The sequence below is a fragment of the Saccostrea cucullata genome, unplaced genomic scaffold (genome assembly GCF_032062105.1).
Source record: "Saccostrea cucullata isolate Sc308-1 unplaced genomic scaffold, CSIRO_AGI_Scuc_v1 ctg515, whole genome shotgun sequence".
In the NCBI taxonomy this organism is placed as follows: Eukaryota; Metazoa; Mollusca; class Bivalvia; order Ostreida; family Ostreidae; genus Saccostrea; species Saccostrea cuccullata.
In genome coordinates this window covers 289,165-313,561 of record NW_026929059.1, presented here as the reverse complement: position 1 = coordinate 313,561, position 24,397 = coordinate 289,165, and the positions used below count along the sequence as shown (strand labels likewise).

At 33.8% G+C, this 24,397-nt stretch overlaps 1 protein-coding gene across 3 annotated transcripts in view; it reads left to right on the top strand.

Annotated features, from left to right (window-relative positions):
• The window catches only part of LOC134279700 (multidrug resistance-associated protein 1-like), a 333,553-nt gene that overhangs the window by 34,901 nt on the left and 274,255 nt on the right, over nt 1–24,397 (top strand). For all 3 annotated transcript variants that reach the window (XM_062762127.1, XM_062762126.1, XM_062762125.1), the window contains exons 5-7: nt 9,882–10,007; nt 18,931–18,992; nt 23,302–23,433. In XM_062762127.1, coding sequence (XP_062618111.1) covers nt 9,882–10,007; nt 18,931–18,992; nt 23,302–23,433 — 320 coding nt within the window. The remainder of the gene's footprint in view (nt 1–9,881; nt 10,008–18,930; nt 18,993–23,301; nt 23,434–24,397) is intronic.

Genomic DNA, 24,397 nt, shown 5'->3' with positions numbered 1-24,397 from the left:
CATAACCTTGACCCAAGGTCATTTGGGGAAGTTCAAGGTCACTGGAAGAAAAATTTCATAATTGGTGTCCGGTCCATATCTTTCTCATGGATAAACTTGGTAGGTTCTCATTTCACACAAAGATTGCCCATAACCCAAGGGTGTGTCATGACATTGACCCAAGGTCATTTGGGGAAGTTCAAGGTCACTGGAAGAAAAATTTCATAATTCGTGTCCGGTCCATATCTTTCTTATGGATAAACTTGGTAGGTTCTCATTTCACAAAGATTGCCCATAGCCCAAGGGTGTGTCATAACCTTGACCCAAGGTCATTTGGGGAAGTTCAAGGTCAATAGAAGAAAAATTTCAAAATTCGTGTCCGGTCCATATCTTTCTAATGGATAAACTTGGTAGGTTCTCATTTCACACAAAGATTGCCCATAACCCAAGGGTGTGTCATGACCTTGACCCAAGGTCATTTGGGGAAGTTCAAGGTCACTGGAAGAAAAATTTCATAATTAGTGTCCGGTCCATATCTTTCTTATGGAAAATCTTACTTCTGAAAAACCCAGCGGGGGGTATTTTGTCCCATTTGGACAGTTTTAGTTTGACAAAAATATGCATTGGGCGGTCATAAAATAAAAATGAAAATAATTTGGAACCTTGACATATTTTTTTCTCGAGTAGCATTGAAATGTATTCAAATAAAAATAATAAACACATAAGATTTTTATTCAACTTTATTATTTTTTCTTACCATTCGGTTTTATGTCAACAAAAATGAAATACACGTCAAATGACTCAAGAACAGAAATGGGAGTATCGGGACAGCCTCTGTTACTGTCGATGGTTTTCATTCTTCTGACTTACAAGTCCGATAGACACATTGCACTGGGACAAATATGGGTAAAATTAAGTGAATCGGCTATTCTCTTGTCAGCCTTTCCACTTATGAAAATGTTTTTGGAGACTCCGAAAGTGATGGATTGCTTTCACAACAAACTTTAACCTTAATATACGTATGTCCAGGGACCAACCTAGACCCAAAATTTAAGGAGACATTTCTCCCTCAAAGAAAGAACTTTATTCGGTAATAATCAATATTTGCCCCCCAAATCAAACTTTGATGGAGATATATTTAATTAAGTTATTAAACAGGGGAGTATATGCTGACTTCAAAGCACTGAATATTTTCACAAGTAATGACACCATATGTACGTAATGACTTCACAAACATGACGTAAATTTCAGTTTTTTATGAATTTTACAGAAAAATGTACATATTTCATACATGCCAACTTTCCCGATTTAGGCGGGATCCTCCCGATTTTGCCCTCTCATCCCGCCTTCCCGATCGGGAGAGAAAAATTGACCCAATTTCCCGATTTGAAAAAAAATCAGATTTTAAGTTTCCCTACCGCCGAATTTTGTCAATCTGGATAAGAATATCAGAGTTGTTTATTCAATGCACACAGATAAGTCTCATTGTTTATTTAGTATGCAAAGTTAATTAGCCACAGGAAATCACTTCTCGCTTCAATGCACACACTGCTGTCCAGGTACAGGTAGCTTATAGCCTGGAGCAGTTAGGGGATTAATCTTTTCAGTTTGAAGGGGTATGCAAAGTGAAACATATAGATTAATGGCTTAATTATTAGTCATTATATTAAAAACAAAAATTAAAGTCAATAAAAATGATAATCAAAGAATAAAATTGGAATCCAAAAAGATCGTTTTTTTTTTTTTTAAAAACGAAAGTAGAAAATTTCAAAGCATATATATAGCTGCTGATTTTAACTGCTAATAATAAAAATACTGTATACTTCGTCAATTTTAAAAAATATTAAAAATAATTAGATTAAATAATAATCTCATGTTAAGTACACTGAACCCCCCCCCCCCCCCTTCTCCCATAGATCATACTCATATTGTACATTGTATAATCAAGGAAATACCAGGGACCCATATGGCACTGCCAAGACTGCAAAAGCTCATCATGTTCATGATGTAGTCTTTTACAATTTTAATTTTTCTTTGGGATGGGTGGGGGTGGAGCTTTTGTTAAAAAATTCATGATTTATTTAGGCCTATTTCTCCAAATTGTTTTGTGTATGAGATAAAATTAATTATGCACTTATAGGGAATAAAGTGACACTTGATTTTAAGGGTACATACCAGAAACAAATTGTAAATTAATAAAACAGAGTGACATCTATTATAAGCAAAGATATTTAAATTTGGAAAAGTAAAACTTTAATTTGTATTGTTTTATGTGTGCTGTATTAATAAGTGTTATCAATATTATAATTTAAAAAAAAAGTATTTCATAATCATTTATTTTCACGACAAAATGTCGCGAATTTAAAGCTTTGAAAATTGTCGTCACGCGCAATTCCCCCATGGGAATTTTCAAAAGTTGGCATGTATGATATTTCGTCAATCCCCCATGGGAATTTTCAAAAGTTGGCATGTATGATATTTCGTCGATATTTTGAGTAAAAGTCACCGAGCGCATGTGTGTTCAGGATCAATATTTTGATATAATGTGTAGAATGATAATATCAATGAAATGTGTCAATATTGTTCCTGAACAAACTTGCGCTCTATAAATTTTAAAGCTAAAATTGTTGAAATTTTGTCCATTTTGTCCTCTTTCTGAAAAAGGATATAAAATCGGACTAGTTTGTGACGTCATAAAAACAAAAATTGTGAATACACTGCTTTGACACTATAATATTTTCTGTTAATTTATATTTTTCATACAATTCATTGAATTCAGCACATTTCAGGAAGTTTTCAAAATTTGACTTTAGTGGGGGCAAATATATGCAATATACCGCATACAGTTCTTTAGGAAGAAGTTTTGAAATTTAGGGAGACTTCTTGGAGCGTGTACGTGGCACACATTCATCGTAATAAAACTACGGTAAAACACTTTTTATTCATGAGAACTTTATTTTCGTGTAATTACGCGAGACATTGTGCTCGCGAAAATTTGATTCTCACGTATAATAGCATTCCTTAAGATTATATAGAGCGATAACCACAATTCGTGAAAATTATGTCTCGCTAAACAGGAGTCAGTTACTATCTCGCAAAAATAAGGTGGCACGAAAATTTAGTGATCTACAGTATTTCATTGTTTATAACTTACATACATTTCAATAATTTTTCTGTATAAATTAACATTGTATTTAGAATGATTAAACAGGAGAAAAATAATCTTAAAAGATATTATTTTCCCAATTACAAGGTATATAAATATCTAGAAAATATAATAAAACAACATTGACATTAAATAAAATTCACTACTACTATTAAAATGTTAAAGTTTCTTATGGTCAGATTAATTGTTTATCAAACGTTTTTTTTCATTTCTTACATCAGTAGCACAATCTTAAATTTCTAAAATTTCTCTTCTCATTACATTTCCAGGCTTTTGGCATAGTCATAATTTTGTTAATTTCTCTTCAAACTTTGTTTTCAATATAAAATTCTTTTTCTAATAAAAGTTTTGACGTCGCACATCTGCATGCCGATTGAACTTAACTTATGTTTATCGGATCCGATGTGTGACTTCTTAGAAAGTTAATAACTTCACAATTTAACAGTAAAAATATGTCTGTATTCACAGCATGAATTAATTATTTGACAATAAAAAGATCTAAAATCTTCTCCAACATCTTTGGCATGACATCGATAGCTGTCCAGCTGTTTTGCGTCATGTTGTGTATAACTTGTAACGATGGACTTTTTCATATCCGGAAGTGTAAAATCTAGAGGAGTTCCGACGGAGTATTCGATGCATTGGTAATTAGTATAGAAACACTCTGTAAGTGAGTTGCCCCCTAGGTTGGTCCTTGGACTGTCCCGCCATGTGGTTTGACAATCTGTATTTGTGGAGGTTATTTGAAATATGTTTAAGATGTGTTGTAAATTATAAAAACAGTCATTTGATCGAGAAAATTTCGGATTAAGAGTCCATTTTTGAGAGTCAGACCCATTATTTTTATTTTTGTAAATAGGGAAAAATAGGCGGAATTGTAAACCAAGAGAAAAAGAAAACTTTGGCCTTGAAAAATTGATTTATTGTACAAGTTATCATACTAAAATTATTAGAATGGCCTAGCTGGATTAGTATAATTCATGGTTATATTATTTAGGGCTGTCACGGTTAACCGAAAACTCGGTTAACCGCTCCGAAATGGCATTCGGTTCGGTTCGAGTCAGGTTTTCCGGAATTCGGTTCGGTTTTTTTTATCTTTTATATAATACTAATTTGCTTGCAACACGCGTTGTGATTGGTTGTTTATTTCAATGAAGGGTTCTTTAACCAATAAAAATACAGGTTACATCGAAGACATTTAAACATGGCATACCGTAATTGTTTTGTCAACCACGTCCCCTTCTTTCAAAAACGTGAAGTATTCCCACACTTGTGATTTGGTGATAACTCTAGTCAATAACTATATTTATTTTATTTTAAACGAGAAGTTTATTACTTTGTGTTATTTTTTGCTACATTTAGCAACTTGTTCTGTTGAATAAAATGGATAGAAATTTGTGTCAGCAAAATAGTACTTTCTACAATGTCCTTAATCCTTATTATCCTTTGATATATATAAAGATGTTTTATTTAAATTCTCAAAATTTTATCAAAAATGTCTGAACCGTGGCAGCCCTAATATTATTCAAACTTTTTATTTTCCATTATCAAAAATTTGGGAAAATTGGGTTAAAAAAAAAAAAAGAAACGATTTTTCAATTTTTCTTGATAAAATAAAACCATTGCCATAGCAACAAAAATATAAAAAATAAACATTATCCATATCTACTGATTTCACCAAAATCCATGAAGTTATTAATTTGATCATTTTCATTAAACTGAACTAAAAAAATATGCATGTCCCCAACACCATTTCCATGGCAACAAGGGCTTTATTATGGATTTTGAACATAAAAATCAGGCTTTTTCTACATTTGGAAAGACAACATTGATATCACTTTGTCATGGTGTACTCGATCGTCAGACTAAATTTTATTCATGAAATTGTTTTAGGCAGAAATTGGCCATAAATATTCAAAATAAAACTCCTTCTGTGCTACATGATTGTATAAAAATTTATTCCATGGAAGAACTCTAGTATTTATGGTATCATATGATGAAATTGTTCATGTACATGTATTACACTCCCTACACCTTTAGCAGTATGTATATGTACATACTTCGGTACATGTTGTAAGAAAACCAATTAGAAGCCTATGAATTTGACCGCATGCTGATTTAGTCATTCCAACATGTATTAATTTCTAGACATCTTTGTAGCAAATTGTCTATACTCAGTTGTAGCTGGTGACTTGGCCATTATACATGTATGCCATCCTTTGAGATAAATGTTGTAAGCATTGCATCCATGAAGTGGCTGTCTTTATTATTACATGTATATGATTTTTTTAATTTGAAAAGTAGAAAGGCTATCTTTAAAGTAATGTTTGGTTGCCCTCTTCCGATTCGATATCTTGAGCTGATATAGGATGATCTCTACTTTGATGGATAGCACAAATCTTTAAGGAAGCACTGAAGTACTTTTTTGGTTCTATTTCAATTAAGATCGTACGCAACATAGTTGAACGTTATTGGGTTCTTTCTTGAAGTTGAAGAGTACCACTAAATGAAGGACCTGTGTGCAATATTATTAATGTCTATATATGGATTTGTAAATGCACCTCTTCTAAAACTATTTTTGAAGAAAAAAAATCTGGAGTTTATGTTTTGTAATTTTTGTACATTTTTCTTTGAATAATGCAAAAATTTTCAAAATTTGATATCTTTTCAAAACCCTGGGTAAGGCATGCTGATTTTTTGTCTAAGAACATGTAATGGTATTTTAAGTTTACATTTAGAATATCTTGAAAAATTATTAGTAGGTAAGGTACATAGGGTATGTCCTTAATGACCTATAATCTGAAATCATATGTGTTCATTTTAACATTTAAGGAAGGGGAAAAATCTATGAAATGAATAAATTTCCAACATAATCACTGAAGAATCAATATGGAACTATTATAAAATCTACAGATTGAATTAGATAAATGCAAATGCTTGACAAAGAATGTTCTTTTCATGGCATGCACAATCCGGATCTCTGTTTTATTATTTAAAAAAATGAGATGTTAACAAAAATCAAACTTCATTCACAGAAGGTAAATTGAATAGTTGAAAGCATTTTTCCTTGTCATCTCGAAAACCATGCATTCAATCTAAAATCTATTCAGTGACATTATACAAATGTTAAATAGTTCATGTATTTTTTTATTTTGAAAGAACTAAAATGTACCTCTGAGCAGGGCATTTGATTAAGCTTAGCAGTCAAAAAAACTTAAATATCAAATAGTGGAAGGTATATATACGTATAATCATAGTAGCTAGTGAATAAGGAAGAAGTTTTGAAAATAAGTATTGATACTAAATTACTCTCAGTGTTAACACCCCTCCTTTCTATTTTATCTTAAGTGTACTTTCAAATCCTTTTTGGGATAATTAGATTAAATGTTTATGAAAAAAATCTTAATTAAATTTATTACAGTTTTGACTAAAAAAATCTGACAAGGTGTCAATCAATAATTCAATCCACAGACTATTTCATTAAAAAGAGGAAAATTTTACTGATTACTATATACAAATATTTAAAAAAACGAAGGATTTTTAAAAAAAATTTCTTTGATGACTGCTTTTTTCTGCAATGTTGGGATATAAATCACAACCTGACACCCTCGTACTGTTTATTCATCATTGTTTTAAGTCCCTAGTCAGTATATCATTCATAACTTTCATAAAGGACAAATACATAAAATGAATAGTTAAAGAATCACCTGATGCAAACACTATCAACAATCAAATTGTCAACATGGTCAAATGCACTTTAACTTCTCTTCCTATTAGAGCTGCATAGAGCATAAGACTTTACCTGTTTACAGGATGTTCTCAGGTCTTTTCTTTTTAGCTCACCTGAGCTGAAGGCTCAAGTGAGCTTTTCTGATCGAAATTTGTCCATTGTCTGTCGTCGTCATCATCGTCGTCGTTGTAGTTGTTGTAGTCGTCGTTGTTGTCGTAAACTTTTCACATTTTCATCTTTTTCTCAAGAACCACTGGGCCAATTTCAACCAAACTTGCTACAAAGTATCCTTGGGTAAAGGGGATTCAAGTTTGTTCAAATGAAGGGCCACGCTCTTTTCCAAGGGGAGATAATTATGAATTAGAGAAAAATTACATGTAATGGCATTTTTAAAAAATCTTCTTCTCAAGAACCACTGGGCCAGGAAATATGAAACTCCTGTGGAATCATTCCCAGGTAGTGTAGATTCAAATTTGTTCAAATCATGACCCCTGGGGGTAGGGTAGGCCGATCAAAGTTTTACATAGGAATATATGGGAAAAATCTTTAAAAATCTGCTTCTCAAGAACCACGGGGCCAGGAAAGATGAAACTCATGTGGAATCATCCTCAGGTAGTGTAGATTCAATTTTGTTCAAATCATGACCCCTGAGGGTAGGGTGGGGCTAAAATGGCCGATCAAAGTTTTACATAGGAATATATAGGAAAAATCTTCTTCTCAAGAACCATTGAGACAGGAAAGATGAAACTCCTGTGGAATCATCCCCATGTAGTGTAGATTCAAGTTTGTTAAAATCATGACCCCCGGGGGTAGGGTAGGGCCAAATGGCCGATTAAAATTTTACATAGGAATATATATGGAAACCTTTTAAAATCTTCTTTTCAAGTACTTCAAAGCCATGCTTAGTGATGTTTATAGGGAATCATCCTCAGGTAGTGTAGATTCTAGTTTGTTCAAATCATGACCTCCTGGGGGGTTAAAATTCAAGCCCCCCCCCTTCCCCCAGTAAACTTTCAGTTCTGACCCGATATGTGCTTCTGATATGTGCCTTTCCTAGCCAATTGTTCAGGTGAGCGATGTGGCCCCTGGGCCTCTTGTTTTTCTTTTCCATTGTCATTTATTTAACATTTTAGTTTAGTGATGAAACGAGAAACTTACAATGTTCATTTCTTTGTGTCAATGACTTGAATGACTGTGCATTTTGCCACGGTTCATATTGAAAATAAACTAGCTCAGCCTCCTTAAGGTTTACCCCCCACCCCTGCTTTTTCGATGCCAAGGAGCATTACTATGTGCTCAGGTGAGTGATGTAGTCTTGGGCCTCTTGTTAAAAATCTTTTCAAGAGCAGCTAAGCCATGCATATGATTAGTTAAATTGATATAGATCGAATCATCATCAAATAGTGTAGATCCATAAAGCTTGTTAATATTTTGACTTTTAGAGTAGGGCAGGGCCTTTATATAAAGTGAAATTTTTACAAAGGAACATATTGTATGTATGTTGTGTAATGGCCCTCTCAAGAATTTTTCACTTAAATGGAGACACCACTAATTATCGGTAGAGAGCTTCAAATTTTGTTCTAGCTATGCTAGACTCTTAGGGCCATTGAGCACTGAGGGATCTTTTTCATGCTAGCGCATACTGTGACACAGCCTGACCTCTGTTTATACAATCTCTTCCCAAGGACCATGTCTCTAAGTCTCGCTTTGGGATTTGACCCCGTGACATACAAATTAAGGATAAGGATTAATTTCTTACTCCACAACTCTAGAGCAGACACTCTTACCACTATCCAATGCAGGAGACAAAGGAATATAAATAAGAAAGAAAACAAATATCTGTAAGAGCAATGAATAGCCATATAATCATATGGTAGTACAGGTAACTCTTGATGGCTTGAACTTCGATCTCTCGAAGTTCTTGATCGCTCGAAGTGAGTCTCCGGTCCCGAATTTTCCCCCTATATAACTCAGCAAATTTACTCTTGATTTCTCGAACTCTTGATCTCTTGAAACCCTTGATCCCTTGAAGTCAAAATGCAGTCCCGCTATGCATATTCTATTAAAATTTTACCTCAATACCTCGAAGTGGCTATGTGTATACAAATTAAGTTACATAATTAGTAACTTTACCTGGACATTTAATAGACCCAGGCAGAAGACGCGGGTCTCGGTGAAACGGGATGTTTATTCAAGTGACACTTATACTGCAAGGTGATGATTGAATTATAATTAATCTTATGTTGCCTATGTGCTATTAAAATAATTATCATTGACTTTATTACGATAATTTAGAAAGGCAGTGTTACTGATAAATTGTAAGTAGATTACAAGACGAAACGCAAGGTTAATAAATTTAATTTTTATTTCAAATCTGTGTCAAAGTTTAACAAAATATGAAAAATTCAGCCTCAATGTCAATATGACGACTATTGTTGGACAAATACTTACAGATTTTCGTTCAATGCGCATGTTTGGAAAAGTCACAATGCTATAAGATACACATGTACCACACCTCGCTGTAGTATATCGTTTTCATATAATGAATGCGTAGTATGATATCCGTATTTTAAAGAATATATAAATAAACATGAACTGACGATGTATATTTTTTTTTATTTACTAAGTTGAATAAATATTCGTCTAAAATACGAAAACATATATCGTTGTTTTATAAAAACCACGTTTAAAATGTTAGCACAACATAGAAATCATCACATCAAGTAAGACTAATTTTAAAACCTGTCAAACAAACCCGGAAAATTCCGAACTCTTGAAAACTCGAGCTCTTGATCTCTCGAAGTTTTCCCTCGGTCCCGTGGACTTCAGGGTATCGAGAGTTACCTGTATTTATCTTCAGTGTTGATTAAGTGTTGATTAAATTTTGTTCATACAAATCATGCATCTATCCTTGCTGGTTGAGGGAATACTTATCAATATTAATTTTTTTTTTCTAGCCAAAGTCCTCAGGTGATTGATATGGCCTGTGGGCTTTTTATTTTGCAGGGAATTTCAGACATTGTAGCATTTGTGACATTTCAGCTGTATTTCCCAGCCATTTTAGTGGAATTTGTTCTTGCCTCTCTGGTTGATGGAAGACAGAGGCTACTGAAAGCTTATTCCCACAATAAGGTAAATTTTTAAAGATTATACCATATAAGTGGAAATTTTAGTGAGATGCAAATTTAGCAATTTGATCAATTATTATATAATAAAATAGGTATTTTAATTTTAGCTAGAAGCATTTTTTTGATATTAAAATGCTCACTTATGTAGCTAAAATAACTACAATGCAATGAATTTTTAATTTACTAGTATTTGACTGATTAGGGTTACTGAAAACCAACTTTTATTCGGGACGACTTTATTTTGCGATTAACCAGGGGTGTACTAGTTCGCGACAATTAATTTTCCTGATCAAGCCATTTTGGATCTGTTGTTAATTGACACATTCACTTTATGGACGGGTTCGCGGCGAGAAATATTCGCGATGACAAGGCTCTGGCGAACTTCGCGAAAATTTCTCGCTCGCGAATAAAAGTTGGTTTACAGTAGTCTGCCACCCATCCAGGAGATTAGGATTAGTCCTCGCACATTTTTCGACTGATTAGGGTTAGTCTTGCATCTGTCTGGGAGATTTCGTCTAAATGTCTTAGTCCTTGCATACCATCCAAGAGATAATTGTTAGTGACTCGTTCTTTTAAATAAGTTGAGAAATTCAGTTGCTTCTGTAATTTTGGGAAGATCATATTTCAGCTTCAATGGCATTTCGTTGGTTTGTTTACCTGGACGAACAAAATGATACTGACATGCGCCGCACGCGCTTCATTCAGAATTATTCTTGGTTGGTTTTTTTCCATGAATAAACAATTTTTATTAATTTTTTTTTACAGAGAACAAGGTTAAAAACTTCATTTAAAAACGAAGTTTTAAACTAAACTTTTAACCATAGATTTCCATTTTAGGGTTAAAAAGCCAAAAAACCTTGTATTTAATTTTTTTTAATCTCTAACGCGATCTCATATATACTGAAGTCGCCTTTGGTGACACTACATTTTAGCGCATTTTTCTGGGGACCGGTAAAGTCAAGTCGTTCCTTGTTATGCAACATGAAAATTTTTAATAGTGTAAAAGCTCTCATCAGTATGTATCAGAATACAAGTAACAGCTTTTCAAAAAGCTTGCTTGACTAATGCATTCAATATCTATAGAACCTAAAAGCATGATAAGTTATAAACGTTTACTTTGGGGGAAGGGAGTTAAATTATTTCAAAACATCATGCAATCATTTTAAGTTGTATGAGACTCATCAGAGCAATGGAAAAAGAACACATTTTGTATAAAATGTATATATTATTTGTATCTCAAATAAAAAATGAAATCATTTACATGTCCCACTGTGGATTCGAACCCGCGATGTAAAGATGAACACCTCCCTCCATGAGTCTAAAGATGGTTTTAGAGGATGAAGTAAATAAGGGTAAAAACTGATTTAATTGATTAATGCTGGAAAGCATGGTTATATGTAAAGTAGGGGTGTCAACGAGTACCCGGTTAACCGGGTACTCGATCGAACGTCCGAGTATCGAATACTAAAACTGGTACTCGGTTACTCGGATGTATATTTTTGAATATTTCTAATCATATTTATTAATGCATCAAACAATCTGTTTAAAAATGTAAAATGTTCATTGCACTTGTACATACAGTAATTAGGGTTTACTATGATTCTTAATGTCCGTTATCTCCTGTGGCAGTGTTTATACAGTAATTATCGTGACCAAGTACCTGGTGGCTTTTCTCACCTTCGGCTGCCTTCTTCCCTTATTTTTTTGCTTAGCTTTAATTATTTGTTTTCACTGAACATCGTTTAAGATCCATTATATTTAAATAAATTAGATAATTTTGTCAATTCTCCGAGAAGCTGTAAATTCTCGGGAAAAGAGCGGATGATATTACACGTGCGATTGTTGATATGGTTGAGTTTGATTACATGCCAATACAACTGGTTGAAGGAAGGGCTTTAAAAAAAAAAATGATGTCCATCGTTGCATCAAACTACAAAATACCGTCCCGTAATACTATATAAATCTCGGATCGAACAAGTGTACTAAAATCGTAAATCCGCTCTTTTAGGAGAACTTGATCAAGTTCAAGTTGATTCTGTACGTAGCTCTGACGACTGATACCTGTTCGTCAAACGCGACAAAGACAGGGTTCGACACTAACTTTTTTATGCATTAGTCCAGCCAGACTAGTGACCTATAACTTTTATTAGTCCGCAGGTAATTTTATTAGTCTGCCAAAAATAGAGAAATAAATGTTTAAATATAAATATAAGTTGTATATTGTTTTTATTACAGTGATTCTATGTCAAAGATTCCTGGAAATCAAGGGATTTGCGAGTCCGTTCATACTCCCGATCTTTTTTCTCAATACTAACGTCTAACTTTCGCTTCTTAACATTGTCAGTATCCAGTTTAAAAAAGTCTGACATCTTCTGTTTCTCCATTGCGGCATGTGTCAAACTAATAAATCATGATCACTGAAACACTCACCATAATTTTAATCATTCAACTATGCAAATAAGCGTCTTTTTGATCAGGACTTTTGACCTCCCCCCATGCATAAAGAGCTAAAAATACATTTGGGGTTTTCCAGCAAAATGTCGCAAATCAAACATGGATAATTTTTCATACAAGCAGTTATTTTAATTAGTCCGATCGGACTGACTAGGTGCAGATTTTATCAGTCCGACTTAAAGTTTGTTAGTCTGAGACTAACGGACTAACGTTAGTGTCGAACCCTGCAAAGAGTTACATTACAATTACGGAGCAGATTATTTTTTTAAACAAAAACAATGTGAACAACTTATGATTTTATTTCTTGTGTTTATCTGATAAATAAATTGAATTTAAAAATTGTTATATTAAATTTCGTCAATTTTCACTAAACTTACATACAAGTTATACAAGATATGTTGAAGATTAAAAATTGTTCAAGGCATGACCCTGGGGCGTGGTCTCAAGGTCACTTCAAAGTTGACCAAAATTTACACTTATTAAAAACGTTGATATTTTGCTTACTATAAAGACTAGGATCATCAAATCTTGTAAGTTGATGCATCTCAGGACTTGACATCATGTTAATACAAAAGTAGGTCACGATGACCTACTTTTTATATTTTACGGGCTTTTTTTTCAAATTGATTTAGAGGCATATTTTGGACTCTTTAAGGCCTATGATCGTAAAACTTTGTCAGTTGGTGCATCTTGGGTCCACAAACAACATCAACTTAAAAGTAGGTCATCTTGACCTACTTTTTGAATTTTATGGCTAATCTTTTCTAAAACATTTAATATCATTATTTCAGACACCGAGAGGTTTAGAATCACCAAATCTTGTAAGTTGATGCATCTAGAGGCCTTAAAACATATTTATCAAAAAGTAGGTCACTGTGACCTACTTTTTGAACTTTGCAGGCATTTGTTTTTAAATTCTTTAAAAGGCATATTTTGAATACTATTGTACCTATGACCATCAAATTTTGTCAGTTGATGCATCTTTGGTCTTCAGAAAATGTCGACCAAAAAGTAGGTCACTGTGACATTTTATGGCTAGATTTAAGATTCGAGTACTAATTGGCTTAGAATCATTAAAATTTGTCAGTTGATGCATCTTGGGTTTTTGGAGATTAATGACCAAAAAGTAGGTCACAGTGACCTACTTTTGACATTTTATGGCTATATTTTAGTATTTCAGGTACTTATTGGCTTAGAATCATCAAACTTTGTCATTTGTTGCATCTTGGGTTTTCGGAGCATGTCGACCGAAAAGTAGGTCACTGTGACCTATTTTTGACACTTTATGGCTAGTTTTATGTATCTCAGGTACTAATTGGTTTAGAATCATCAAATTTTGTCATTTGATGCATCTTAGATTTTCGGAGCATGTTGACCAAAAAGTAGGTCACGGTGACCCACTTTTGAATATCTCAGGTACTGATTGGCTTAGAATCATCAAACTTTGTCAGTAGATGCATCTTGGGTTTTCGGAGAATGTCAACCAAAAAGTAGGTCACTGTGACCTACTTTTGTCATTTTATGGCTAAATTTAGGTATTTCAGGTACTTATTGGTTGTTATTTGATGCATCTTGGGTTCTTGGAGAATGATGATCAAAATATAGGTCACAGTGACCTACTTGTGACATTTATGGCTATATTTAAGTATTCTAGGGTACTTATTGGCTTAGAATTGTCAAACTTTGTCAGTTTATACACCTTGGGTTTTCGGAGAATGTTGACCAATAAGTACCGTATATACTCACCTATAAGTCGGTATTTTGGGAGTTAAATATTGGTCTAAAACTTTATGTCCGACTTATAGGCGAGTCATAAAGAAATTGGTATTTTTCTGGGGGTTAAAAGGTAGTATCTTATTTGCATTTCCGACGATTAGCAAAAAAATTGTCTGGATATTTAAGATAATTTATGTATTCTTAGATTATATATATAAAGTACATGTATATACATATTTGAATATTAAGTGACACTGTCTTTATGTTTGATAATTTAAGATTAAATATCAGTGTCATTTCGGAAAATATTAATTGAAACCAGGTTAAAATGTTAATGGATTTACTTGAAATTGTCACCAGATTTTGGCAAAAAAGTTGTACGGATTTATAAGCGGGTCAATAGCAAATCCCACCAAAATAACGTCAAAAAATACAACCGACTTATAGGCAGACCGACTTATAGGTGAGTATATACGGTAGGTCACTGTGACCCACTTTTAAATATCTCAAGTACTTATTGGCTTAGAATCATCAATCTTTGTCAATTAATGCATCTCGTGTCCTCAGAAAATTTCAATCAAAAAGTAGGTCACCATGACCTACTTATAGTATTTTATAGTTACATTTAAATATCTTCAGCCCTAACTGGCTAAGAATCATCAAACTTTGTCAGTTGATGCATCTTGGGTCTTAGGATAGATTGTATAATTTATCAGAAGAGCGATTCAAGGCCCTTGGGCCTCTTGTTAATTAAGCAGTTGGCTATCAAAGATCTCCAAATTACAGTTTGAAAAAAAGTTGAATATTTGAACAATAATATAATTATTAAATACCCAAGATATTGTTTACTTTAGATTTTAAACATATTAGATAAGATAAAAAGGAGGCACCCAATCGCTATCCACCTTGAATAAACTTCTCTCCCGAGACAGAAGATTTGTGTTTTAATGGTTGCCATGCTTATTTTTGGAAAGGATATTCTTATCCACCCATTCTGTTGCTGAGATTTGACCATTTCTGACAAATGAACTGTTCTTGCTATAAAAATTAATTGACATGGACAAAAATATAAAACTCAGTAAAATCTTTCAGCTTTTGTGACAGAACGCTATGGAGGGGGTCACATGACCGCCAATATCACCTGATTCGCGCATGCGCAGAGTTGGCCGATGTTCATTAAAGTTGGAGAGGACTAATGTCAAATATAGTCAACACTGAAACCAAATATTGTTTCCTTTATGGAAGTTATTCAATTAGTTCACGAACTTTTTGATCACCCCTTGTTCATGTAGAAGTTTGCTAAAAAATTGTAAATATATAATATCATTGCATTAATATTTTGAAATACGAGTCAACAGACCTTTACAGAAAAAATCGTTATTTTACAAGAGATCGCCTTGGCACGGAAATATATATATGGCTGTTACAAGCGTGGGACAATGTAATAAATCCATTCCATAAGTAGTAGTTTTCTCTTCTAAAGTCCTTATTATTTTATTAGTTAAAAAAAAATAAGCATATTTATTTTATAAGTAGATTAATTTTATCTTTTATAATTAATGCGTTCGGTAACAATCACGTTTTACAGCAAAAAAAATCGTGTTATTAAATGATTGATTTAATGTAGGTCCCGGGTTTGCTTTTGTCATCAATTGGGTTCACAATTTTGATCCAAGCGATTGTTTTGTGCACATTTGATTATGACGTCAATTACATCACAAAGACAACTTTGCGTTATTACCCATTTAATTTTCTTTATGAAGTCATGTACGAGTCAAGTAGGTTATACATGTACAAAGTGCTTGCTTATTGTACGTAAACTTCGTACATGTATGAACCAAGATGTGTTAAAATTAAATTACAGTTTGAAATTCTGTTTTGATAATGTGTAATGTCTTTAGAAAATTAAATAAAATACCAAATGAAAGAACTGATTAATATCGTAAGTGAAAGCTTTACTAAAATGCTCAATTAAAGTCAATCAAAATGAGACAGTGTAAAAGTTGTTGTATACAAAAAAAATAATCATAAATAAAATTGCTAAGCCCAAAACTTGTAGGATTGTGTGTGCCCAATGACTTTATTTTTTTAACTAAGGCCAAAGTTTTTATTTTTTTTGGTTTACGATTTTTAGACACAAAAATATGCATTGGGCGGTTGAAAAATAAAAATAAAAATAATTTTGAACCTTGACATATTTTTCTCGAGTAACATTGAAATGTATTCAAATAAAAATTATAATAAACACATAAGATTTTTCAACTTTATTATTTCTGTTTTATTCTGTTACTGTTGATGGTTTTCATTCTTTTGACTTACAAGTCCGAGTTTCCATAATAGACACATTGCAGTGGGACAAATATGGGTAAAATTAAGTGAATCGGCTATTCTCTATTCAGCCTTTCCACTTATGAAAAAGTTTTTGGAAACTCCGAAAGTGATGGATTGCTTTCACAACAAACTTTTATCTTAAGACACGTGTGTCCAGGGACCAACCTAGACCCAAAGTTTAGGGAGACATTTCTCCCTCAAAGAAATTTAGTTAGAAGTTTTGAAAAGGGAGACTTCTTGGCGCGCGTACGTGGCACACATTAAACGTTATAAAACTATATTTCAATGTTTATGTCTTGCATACATTTCGATAATTTTTCTGTATAAACATTGTATTTAAAAATGATTAAACAAGAGAAAAAGAATCTTAAAAGATATTTCCCCCAATTACAAGGTATATAAATACTGTCGACGTACTTTTTTCCACGGGGTCATAATTCCGTGGAATCTCAATTTCTGTTGAATCCGCGGGTAGAAAATTACGCGGATTTTCTAGATTGTCACTATATGTCTGACATATAAATATTAATTACGCTTGGACAAATTTCCGCGGAAAATTTGTGACCGCATACATAGCGTAAATTAATACCAAGCGGAAAAAAGTACTTCTACAGTATCTAGAAAAATGATAAAACAACATCGACATTGAATAAAATTTACTATTACTACTATTAAAATGTAAACGCTTCTTCTTGTCAGATTAATTGTATATCAAACATTTAATAGTAGCACAGTCTTAAACTTCTAAGATTTCTCTTCTCATTAGATTTCTAGGCTTTTGGCATAGTCATAATTTTGTTAATTTCTCTTCAAACTTTGTTTTCAATATAAAATTCTTTTTCTAATAAAAGTTTTGACACACATCTGCATGCCAATTGAACTTATATGTTTATTGGATCCGATGTGTGACTTTTTAGGAAGTTAATAACTTCACAATTTAACAGTAAAACTATGTCTGTATTCACAGCATGAATTAATTATTTGACAATAAAAAGATCTAAAATCTTCTCCAACATCTTTGGCATGACATCGATAGCTGTCCAGCTGTTTTGCGTCTTGTTGTGTATAACTTGTAATGATGGACTTTTTCATACCCGGAAGTGTAAAATCTAGAGGAGTTCCGACGCAGTATTCGATGCATTGGTCATTAGTATAGAAACAGTCTGTAAGTGAGTCGCCCCCTACATTGATCCTTGGACTGTCCTTCCATGTGGTTTGGCAATCTGTATTTGTGGAGGTCATTTGAATGTTTAAGATGTGTTGTAAATTATAAAAACAGTCATTTGGTCGAGAAAATTTCGGATTAAGAGTCCAGTCTCGAGAGTCAGACACATTATTTTTATTTTTGTTAATAGGGAAAAATAGGGTCGGCGGAATCGTAAACCAAGAGAAAAAAAAACTTTGGCCTAAAAGGAAATGTGCCTATACATGTACACTGGACAAAATTTCTAATGCACCACCTAAGAGAATTAATATTTTACATGGGTTGTAACTGGAAGTTAAAAGTGCAAACTAAATCCGGAAATCTGGAAATTTTTAGGTTTTTTGGTAAAAATCAGGAGAAAAGCATGACACGTCATGTTGTTAGGTAAAAATCGGGAGAAAAGCACACCTATGACCTGCTTTGTCATTAAATAAATCTGGTTAAGGGCAAAAAAAAATCGGGTGTGACCCAACGAAATCGGGTGAGTTGACAACAAAATGTCTCCTAATGTCACTTAGGGCTGGGACGATATATCGATATATCGTGATATATGTGAGGATGATACACATATCGATACATTTGAAAAAATATCGAAATATCACACAAAAAAAATCTGACTTCTGTTTTTCTTTGTTTATTTAACATTTGGGGTTTAATATAGGAAATAAATGTTAAATATAAATATATATATATGAAATAAATAATAATTAACACCACTTGAGTAAATTATTTTTGTTTTACAACATATAAACAACTATTTTGAATAAATTAGTCTCATTTGCAAAGAAATAATTTGTTTATTTCAGTGCAAAAAAAGATTTTATAAGCAATTAAACATACCGTTATACATATCGTATCGTGGCTCAAGTATCGTGATACGTATCGATATAGAAAAAGTTGTATCGTCCCAGCCCTAATGTCACTGAAAGTGGGGATGTTGATTTTGGTCTGTTTGTTTGTCTGTCTTCTTTCAGCATTTTTGCCTCCTGTGATGTATAAAATTATGGGTAGAGTGTGTGGCACATAAAAAGTAGGTCTCTGTGACTCCTGAACAAGATGTTTTGACCAAATATGTTAAATTCCTCTCTGGTTGATTAGACATAGAATCTTTGAACATGTTCAGTTAATGCAATTAGATAGAATGTTTAATACATCTGAAATAAATTGAATATGCTTCAAGCTGCAGTCAATACAATATTAAATGATTTGATTAAAACTGTAGAGAAAAAGCCCAGAAGAGATGGCGTCTTTCTTGTCCAAGATAACATTTTGGTGGTTTACAAGGTAAGATTTTATTAGGTCACATGAGCTGAAAACTCAAATGAGCGTTTTTAATCAATTTTAGTCAAGCATGCTTGATTAATATGTCAATATTTTAAATATATCTGCTTGTGCTATTATTGTCATAGACGTGTTATTGATAGTTGATTAGATATAAGCAGCTAATTATGGTCCAAGCCATTTGTGATAATTGCCCTTTGGATTGACAGGTCATGGTTAGTCCATGTCATTACAGTTAGTGACAAAGTGAAGCACAGAATGTTGTAAATAATGTGCAAGGAGTATTCATGGTAATATATTACCTACTTTAGGGGCAGATATAAGATTTAAATTTTAAATGCGTAGCATTTTCAGGTGACCTATTGCTACAGTACTGACCGGACACAACTTATCACCAGAATGAACCAGAAGCGGACCCTGGGTTCGCTTCCCGGGTTTGCTCGGGGTCAGCTTCGGGTTCCCTTTCAGAAATTTTGGGACCACTCTGGGTGTGCCTTGGGGTCAGCTCTGTGTCCGCTAGAGCATCTGTAAAATTGACAAAGATTTATGATTGATTTTCCTTGATTTCTCCACTATCGGAATTTCAATCCCGAGAAATTCCAAGTTATTTAACAGCAGGCAATAGACATTTACGGGGAAGAAGGACCTTTACCTGAAAAAATACCTGTCGTTCAATTTTTTCATATTTTGTATATCTCTGATTTAGTATGTGTCACATACCTTAAAGCAGATATATCAATAGGTTTCTAGACTTATTTTTAAGATATTAAGTGACAAATACTATGCCCAATAGTGTCTAAGTGAATTTTAATTCTCCATGTTTCTAGGCCCATTACTCTGTCCATAACGGAATTTTTTCAGCATAGATAAAAGATATGTCAGCGAACATGTGATTTTTGAAATATTTTAGAGTTTAAGTAGGGTTAAAAATTTGAAAAAGCAAGATTCTTTTGTCACACCGCATCTGGAGACGGAAAATTGCGTACTTTTTAAGACAACTTAAAACAACAAAAATATTAATTTGCAAAAAATCCTATCATTTAATATTTGAAAATTTATGTTGAAATGCAAGTTCGGCATGTTGTTGATTAACTATAAGAATATCAATTGGTGAAGCTGAGCTCAATTTTGCACAGGGCATAGTTAAACAAGACATGAGCATGAATAAAACGTGTCATGTTTACATATCTCGAGTGCGGGAAAACCCAATTATGACATCACACATTTGCGAAATAAGTGAAATAAGACATACCTACAATATATTTCCATCAACAACCATGTAAAAATATTTTTTGTGTTCTCCAATTCACAAAATACCCCACCATGCACTGAATATGACCCTGTTGATGATATTATACTACCTTGTTAGCTCACCTGAGCCGAAGGCTCAAGTGAGCTTTTCTGATCACATTTTGTCCGGCGTCCGTCTGTCCGTCTAGCTGTCTGTCCGTCCGTCTGTCTGTCTGTCCATCTGTAAACTTTTTACATTTTCGACTTCTTCTCAGTACCACTGGGCCAATTTTGACCAAACTTGGTACCAAGCATTCTTGGGTGAAGGGGAATTTAAATTGTTAAAATGAAGGGCCAAGTCTTCTCAGGGGAGATAATCAAGAAAACATGAAAATAGGGTGGGGTCATTAAAAAAATCTTCTCAAGAACCACTGGGCCAGAAAAGCTGAAACTTATTTGGAAGCATCCTGGGGTAGTGTAGATTCTAAATTGTTCAAATCATGACCCCCTGGGGTAGGGCGGGGCCACAATGGGGAATCAAAGTTTTACATAGAAATATATAGGAAAAATCTTTGAAAATCTTCTCAGAAAAGCTGAAACTTATGTGGAAGCATCCAGGGGTAGTGTAGATTTCAAATTGTCTAAATTATGATCAGTGGGGTAGGTTGGGGTCACAATATGTATTACAGGGGGGAAATCTGGTAAAGAACAGAATGATCAAAGCTTCTCAGGTGAGCGATGTGGCCCATGGGCCTCTTGTTTCCCTGGGGTAGGATTGGGCCACAACACAAAATCGAAGTTTTACATACAGTGGGTATATAGGACATTTTTTTTAATTCTTCTTTTGGAAACAGCAAAACCATGATTGGTCATAATTAAATTGAATTTTCCTTGGGTAGTTTAGAATCAAGTTTGCTTAAATCATGAAATGGGGGGTTGGGGGGGGGGGTGGCGGGTTGGGCTGGGCCACAATAAATGATCAAAGTTTTTTTAAGGAATCTAAGAATGGAAAAATGCTCTTCCTTAGAATGGAAAGGCCATAGTTTTGTTATTAGCTCACCTGAGCCAAAGTGAGCTTTTCTGATCAAAATTTGTCCGTTGTCTGTCCTTGTTGTCGTTGTCGTTGTTGTTGTCATTGTCGTCGTAAACTTTTCACATTTTCATCTTCTTCTCAAGAACCACTGGGTCAATTTCAACCAAACTTGCTACAAAGTATGCTTTGGTAAAGGGAATTCAAGTTTGTTCGAAAGAAGGGCCACGTCTCTTCCAAGGGGAGATAATTATGAATTAGTGAAAAATTAATGGCATTTTTAAAAAAATCTTTTTCTCAAGAACCACTGAGCCAGGAAAGAAGAAACTCATATGGAATCAACCTCAGGTAGTGTAGATTCAACTTTGATCAAATCATGACCTCCGGGGTTAGGGCAGGGCCACAATGGCCTATCAAAGTTTTACATAGGAATATATAGGAAAAATCTTAAAAAATCTTCTTCTCAAGAACCACTGGGCCAGGAAAGATGAAAGTCATGTGGAATCATCCTCAGGTAGTGTAGATTCAAGTTTTCATATCATGACCCCTGGGGTAAGGGTGGGAGCCACAATGGCCGATCAAAGTTTTACATAGGAGTATATAGGAAAAATCTCAAAAATTCTTTTTCTTAAGAACCACTGGGCCAGGAAAGATGAAACTCATGTGGAATCATCCTCAGGTAGTGTAGATTCAAGTTTGCTCAAATCATGACCCCTGGGGTTTGGGCGGGGCCACATTGGCCGATCAAAGTTTTACATAGGAGTATATTGGAAAAATCTCCTTCTCAAGAACCATTGGGCCAGGAGAGATGAAACTCATGTGGAATCATCCTCAGGTAGTGTAGATTCAAGTTTGTTCAAATCATGACCCCCGGGGTAAGGGTGGGGCCACAATGGCCGATAAAAGTTTTACATAGGAATATGTAGGAAAAATATTTGAAAATCTTCTTCTCGAGAACCACTGGGTCAGGAAAGAACAAATGCATGTGGAATCATCCTCAGGTAGTGTAGATTCAACTTTGTTTAAATCATGACCCCTGGGGTAAGGGTGGGGCCACAATGGCCGATCAAAGTTTTACGTAGGTATATGTAGGAAAAATATTTGAAAATCTTCTTCTTGAGAACCACTGGGTTAGGAAAGATGAAACTCTTGTGGAATCATCCTCAGGTAGTGTTGATTCAAGTTTGTTCAAATCATGACCCCTGGGGTTAGGGCGGGGCCACAATGGCCGTTTAAAGTTTTACATAGTAATATATAGGTAAATCTTTTTAAATCTTCTTCTCAAGTACTTCACAGCCATGATTAGTGATATCTATATGGAATTATCCTCCTTAGTTTAGATTTTAGTCTGTTCAAATCATAACACCTCCCCCAGAGATAGGGTGGGGCCACAAGGGTCGATCAGAGTTTTACACACTCATTTACATAAAGGAAAGATCCTAAGAACAGAAAAGCTATGTTTAGTCATATTGACATGTATTGAAGATTTAAATTTGTTCAAATCATGGTCTTTTGGGGTAGGAAGGGTAGGACCCCCCCACCCCCCCAGTAAACTTTTCAGTTCTGACCTAATCTGTGCTTTTTTCCTAGCCGATGTGCTCAGGTGAGCGATGTGGCCCCTGGGCCTCTTGTATTGGTATGGAAGCATCATTAGGTTGTGTAGATTCACATTTGTTCAAATCATGATTCCAGGAATAGGGAAGGGCCACAATGGGGATGAAATTTTTCAAGGGAATATGTATGAAAAAATCTGTTCAAGAGCAGTAAAGCCATTGTCATTGATATGGATATTGGAAGTATACTCAAATAGTTTAAAATTCAAGCTCTACTTAACTGATCTGTGCCTTTTTCTAGCCAATATTCTCAAGTGTGTAATGTGGTCCCTGGGCCTCTTGTCACAACTGTATTCCTTGTAAAAAAGTCATTCCTCTAGATACCAACAATTTTGACCTGTTGACCTTGGAGTTTTACTTGCATTTGAGAAATTTGAACCTTCACCATAAGCTGCCAAAGGGGGACATCAGTGTTTCACAAACACATCTTTTTTTTCAGAATGGTGATTAAAGGCTATAAACATGACCTGGTTTTAGAAGACTTATGGTATCTTAATTATGAAGATACATGTCGAGCTGTTGTACCACATTTTGAAAAATACTGGTATAAAGAAGTTGGAAGAAGTATGAGGTAAATGAAGTTTAATTTCTTGTTAGATATCTTTGCCCATACAAAAATTAAGTACAAATTAAGTACAAAAAAGTACAAAAGAAGTAAAATAAAGTATAATTTTTTCAACTCAATTTGGAACAAGGGATTTGGTCGTTCCAAATTGAGTAAAAAAAGTATACTTTTTGTGCTTGTTGAGAACTTGTGTTCTCAGTCACAGAAAAAGGATAAGAAAAGTATACTTTTGGTACATTTCTATAATTGACCAAAGTATACATAAAAAGTACAATTGGAAGTACAAAAAAGTACTTTCTTAAAACTATTTAACATACAAAAGTACAAAAAAGTATACTTTTAGACAAGCATATAGATATCTGTGAAGTACAAAAAAGTTTACCTCTAGAAAAAGTACCAAAAAAGTATACTTCTAGAAAATTAAAAGTACAAAAAAGTATACTTCTAGAAAAAGTACAAAAAAAAGTATCATGCAGAGGCATGCACATGTGTAATGCGTGAAATGTCAAATATCTTGACTGTCTTATTAAATGAAACTTGCAGGGAATAAGGCAACATAAAGGAGTTGGGAAGCACTGGGGAATGGTCCCTGTTACAATCAGAACCACAGATGCAAGAAAAAATAAAATTATCTTTACTTTTGGCACAGATCTGTACATGTAGTTTTTTCAGTTGTTTTTATGTGTTTTCTAATCCGATATGATGTCTGATTTCTTTGGAACCAATATTGGCTGGATTAGACAAGTTTTATTATATCTCTTTCATCAGCTACTGTAAAATCACATATTTTCGAGGGGTCAAATTTTCGTGGTTTAAGGAAAAACTCTTGGTTCATGGAGATTTTATTTTGTGGATGGAGAATTGTTAAGTAGTTATGTATGTAATATTTTACATTTTGTGGTGGACATAAATTCATGGGTCTCTTCATACCTTCAGAACATTGAAGAAAATTAAGCCCCCACGAAAATTT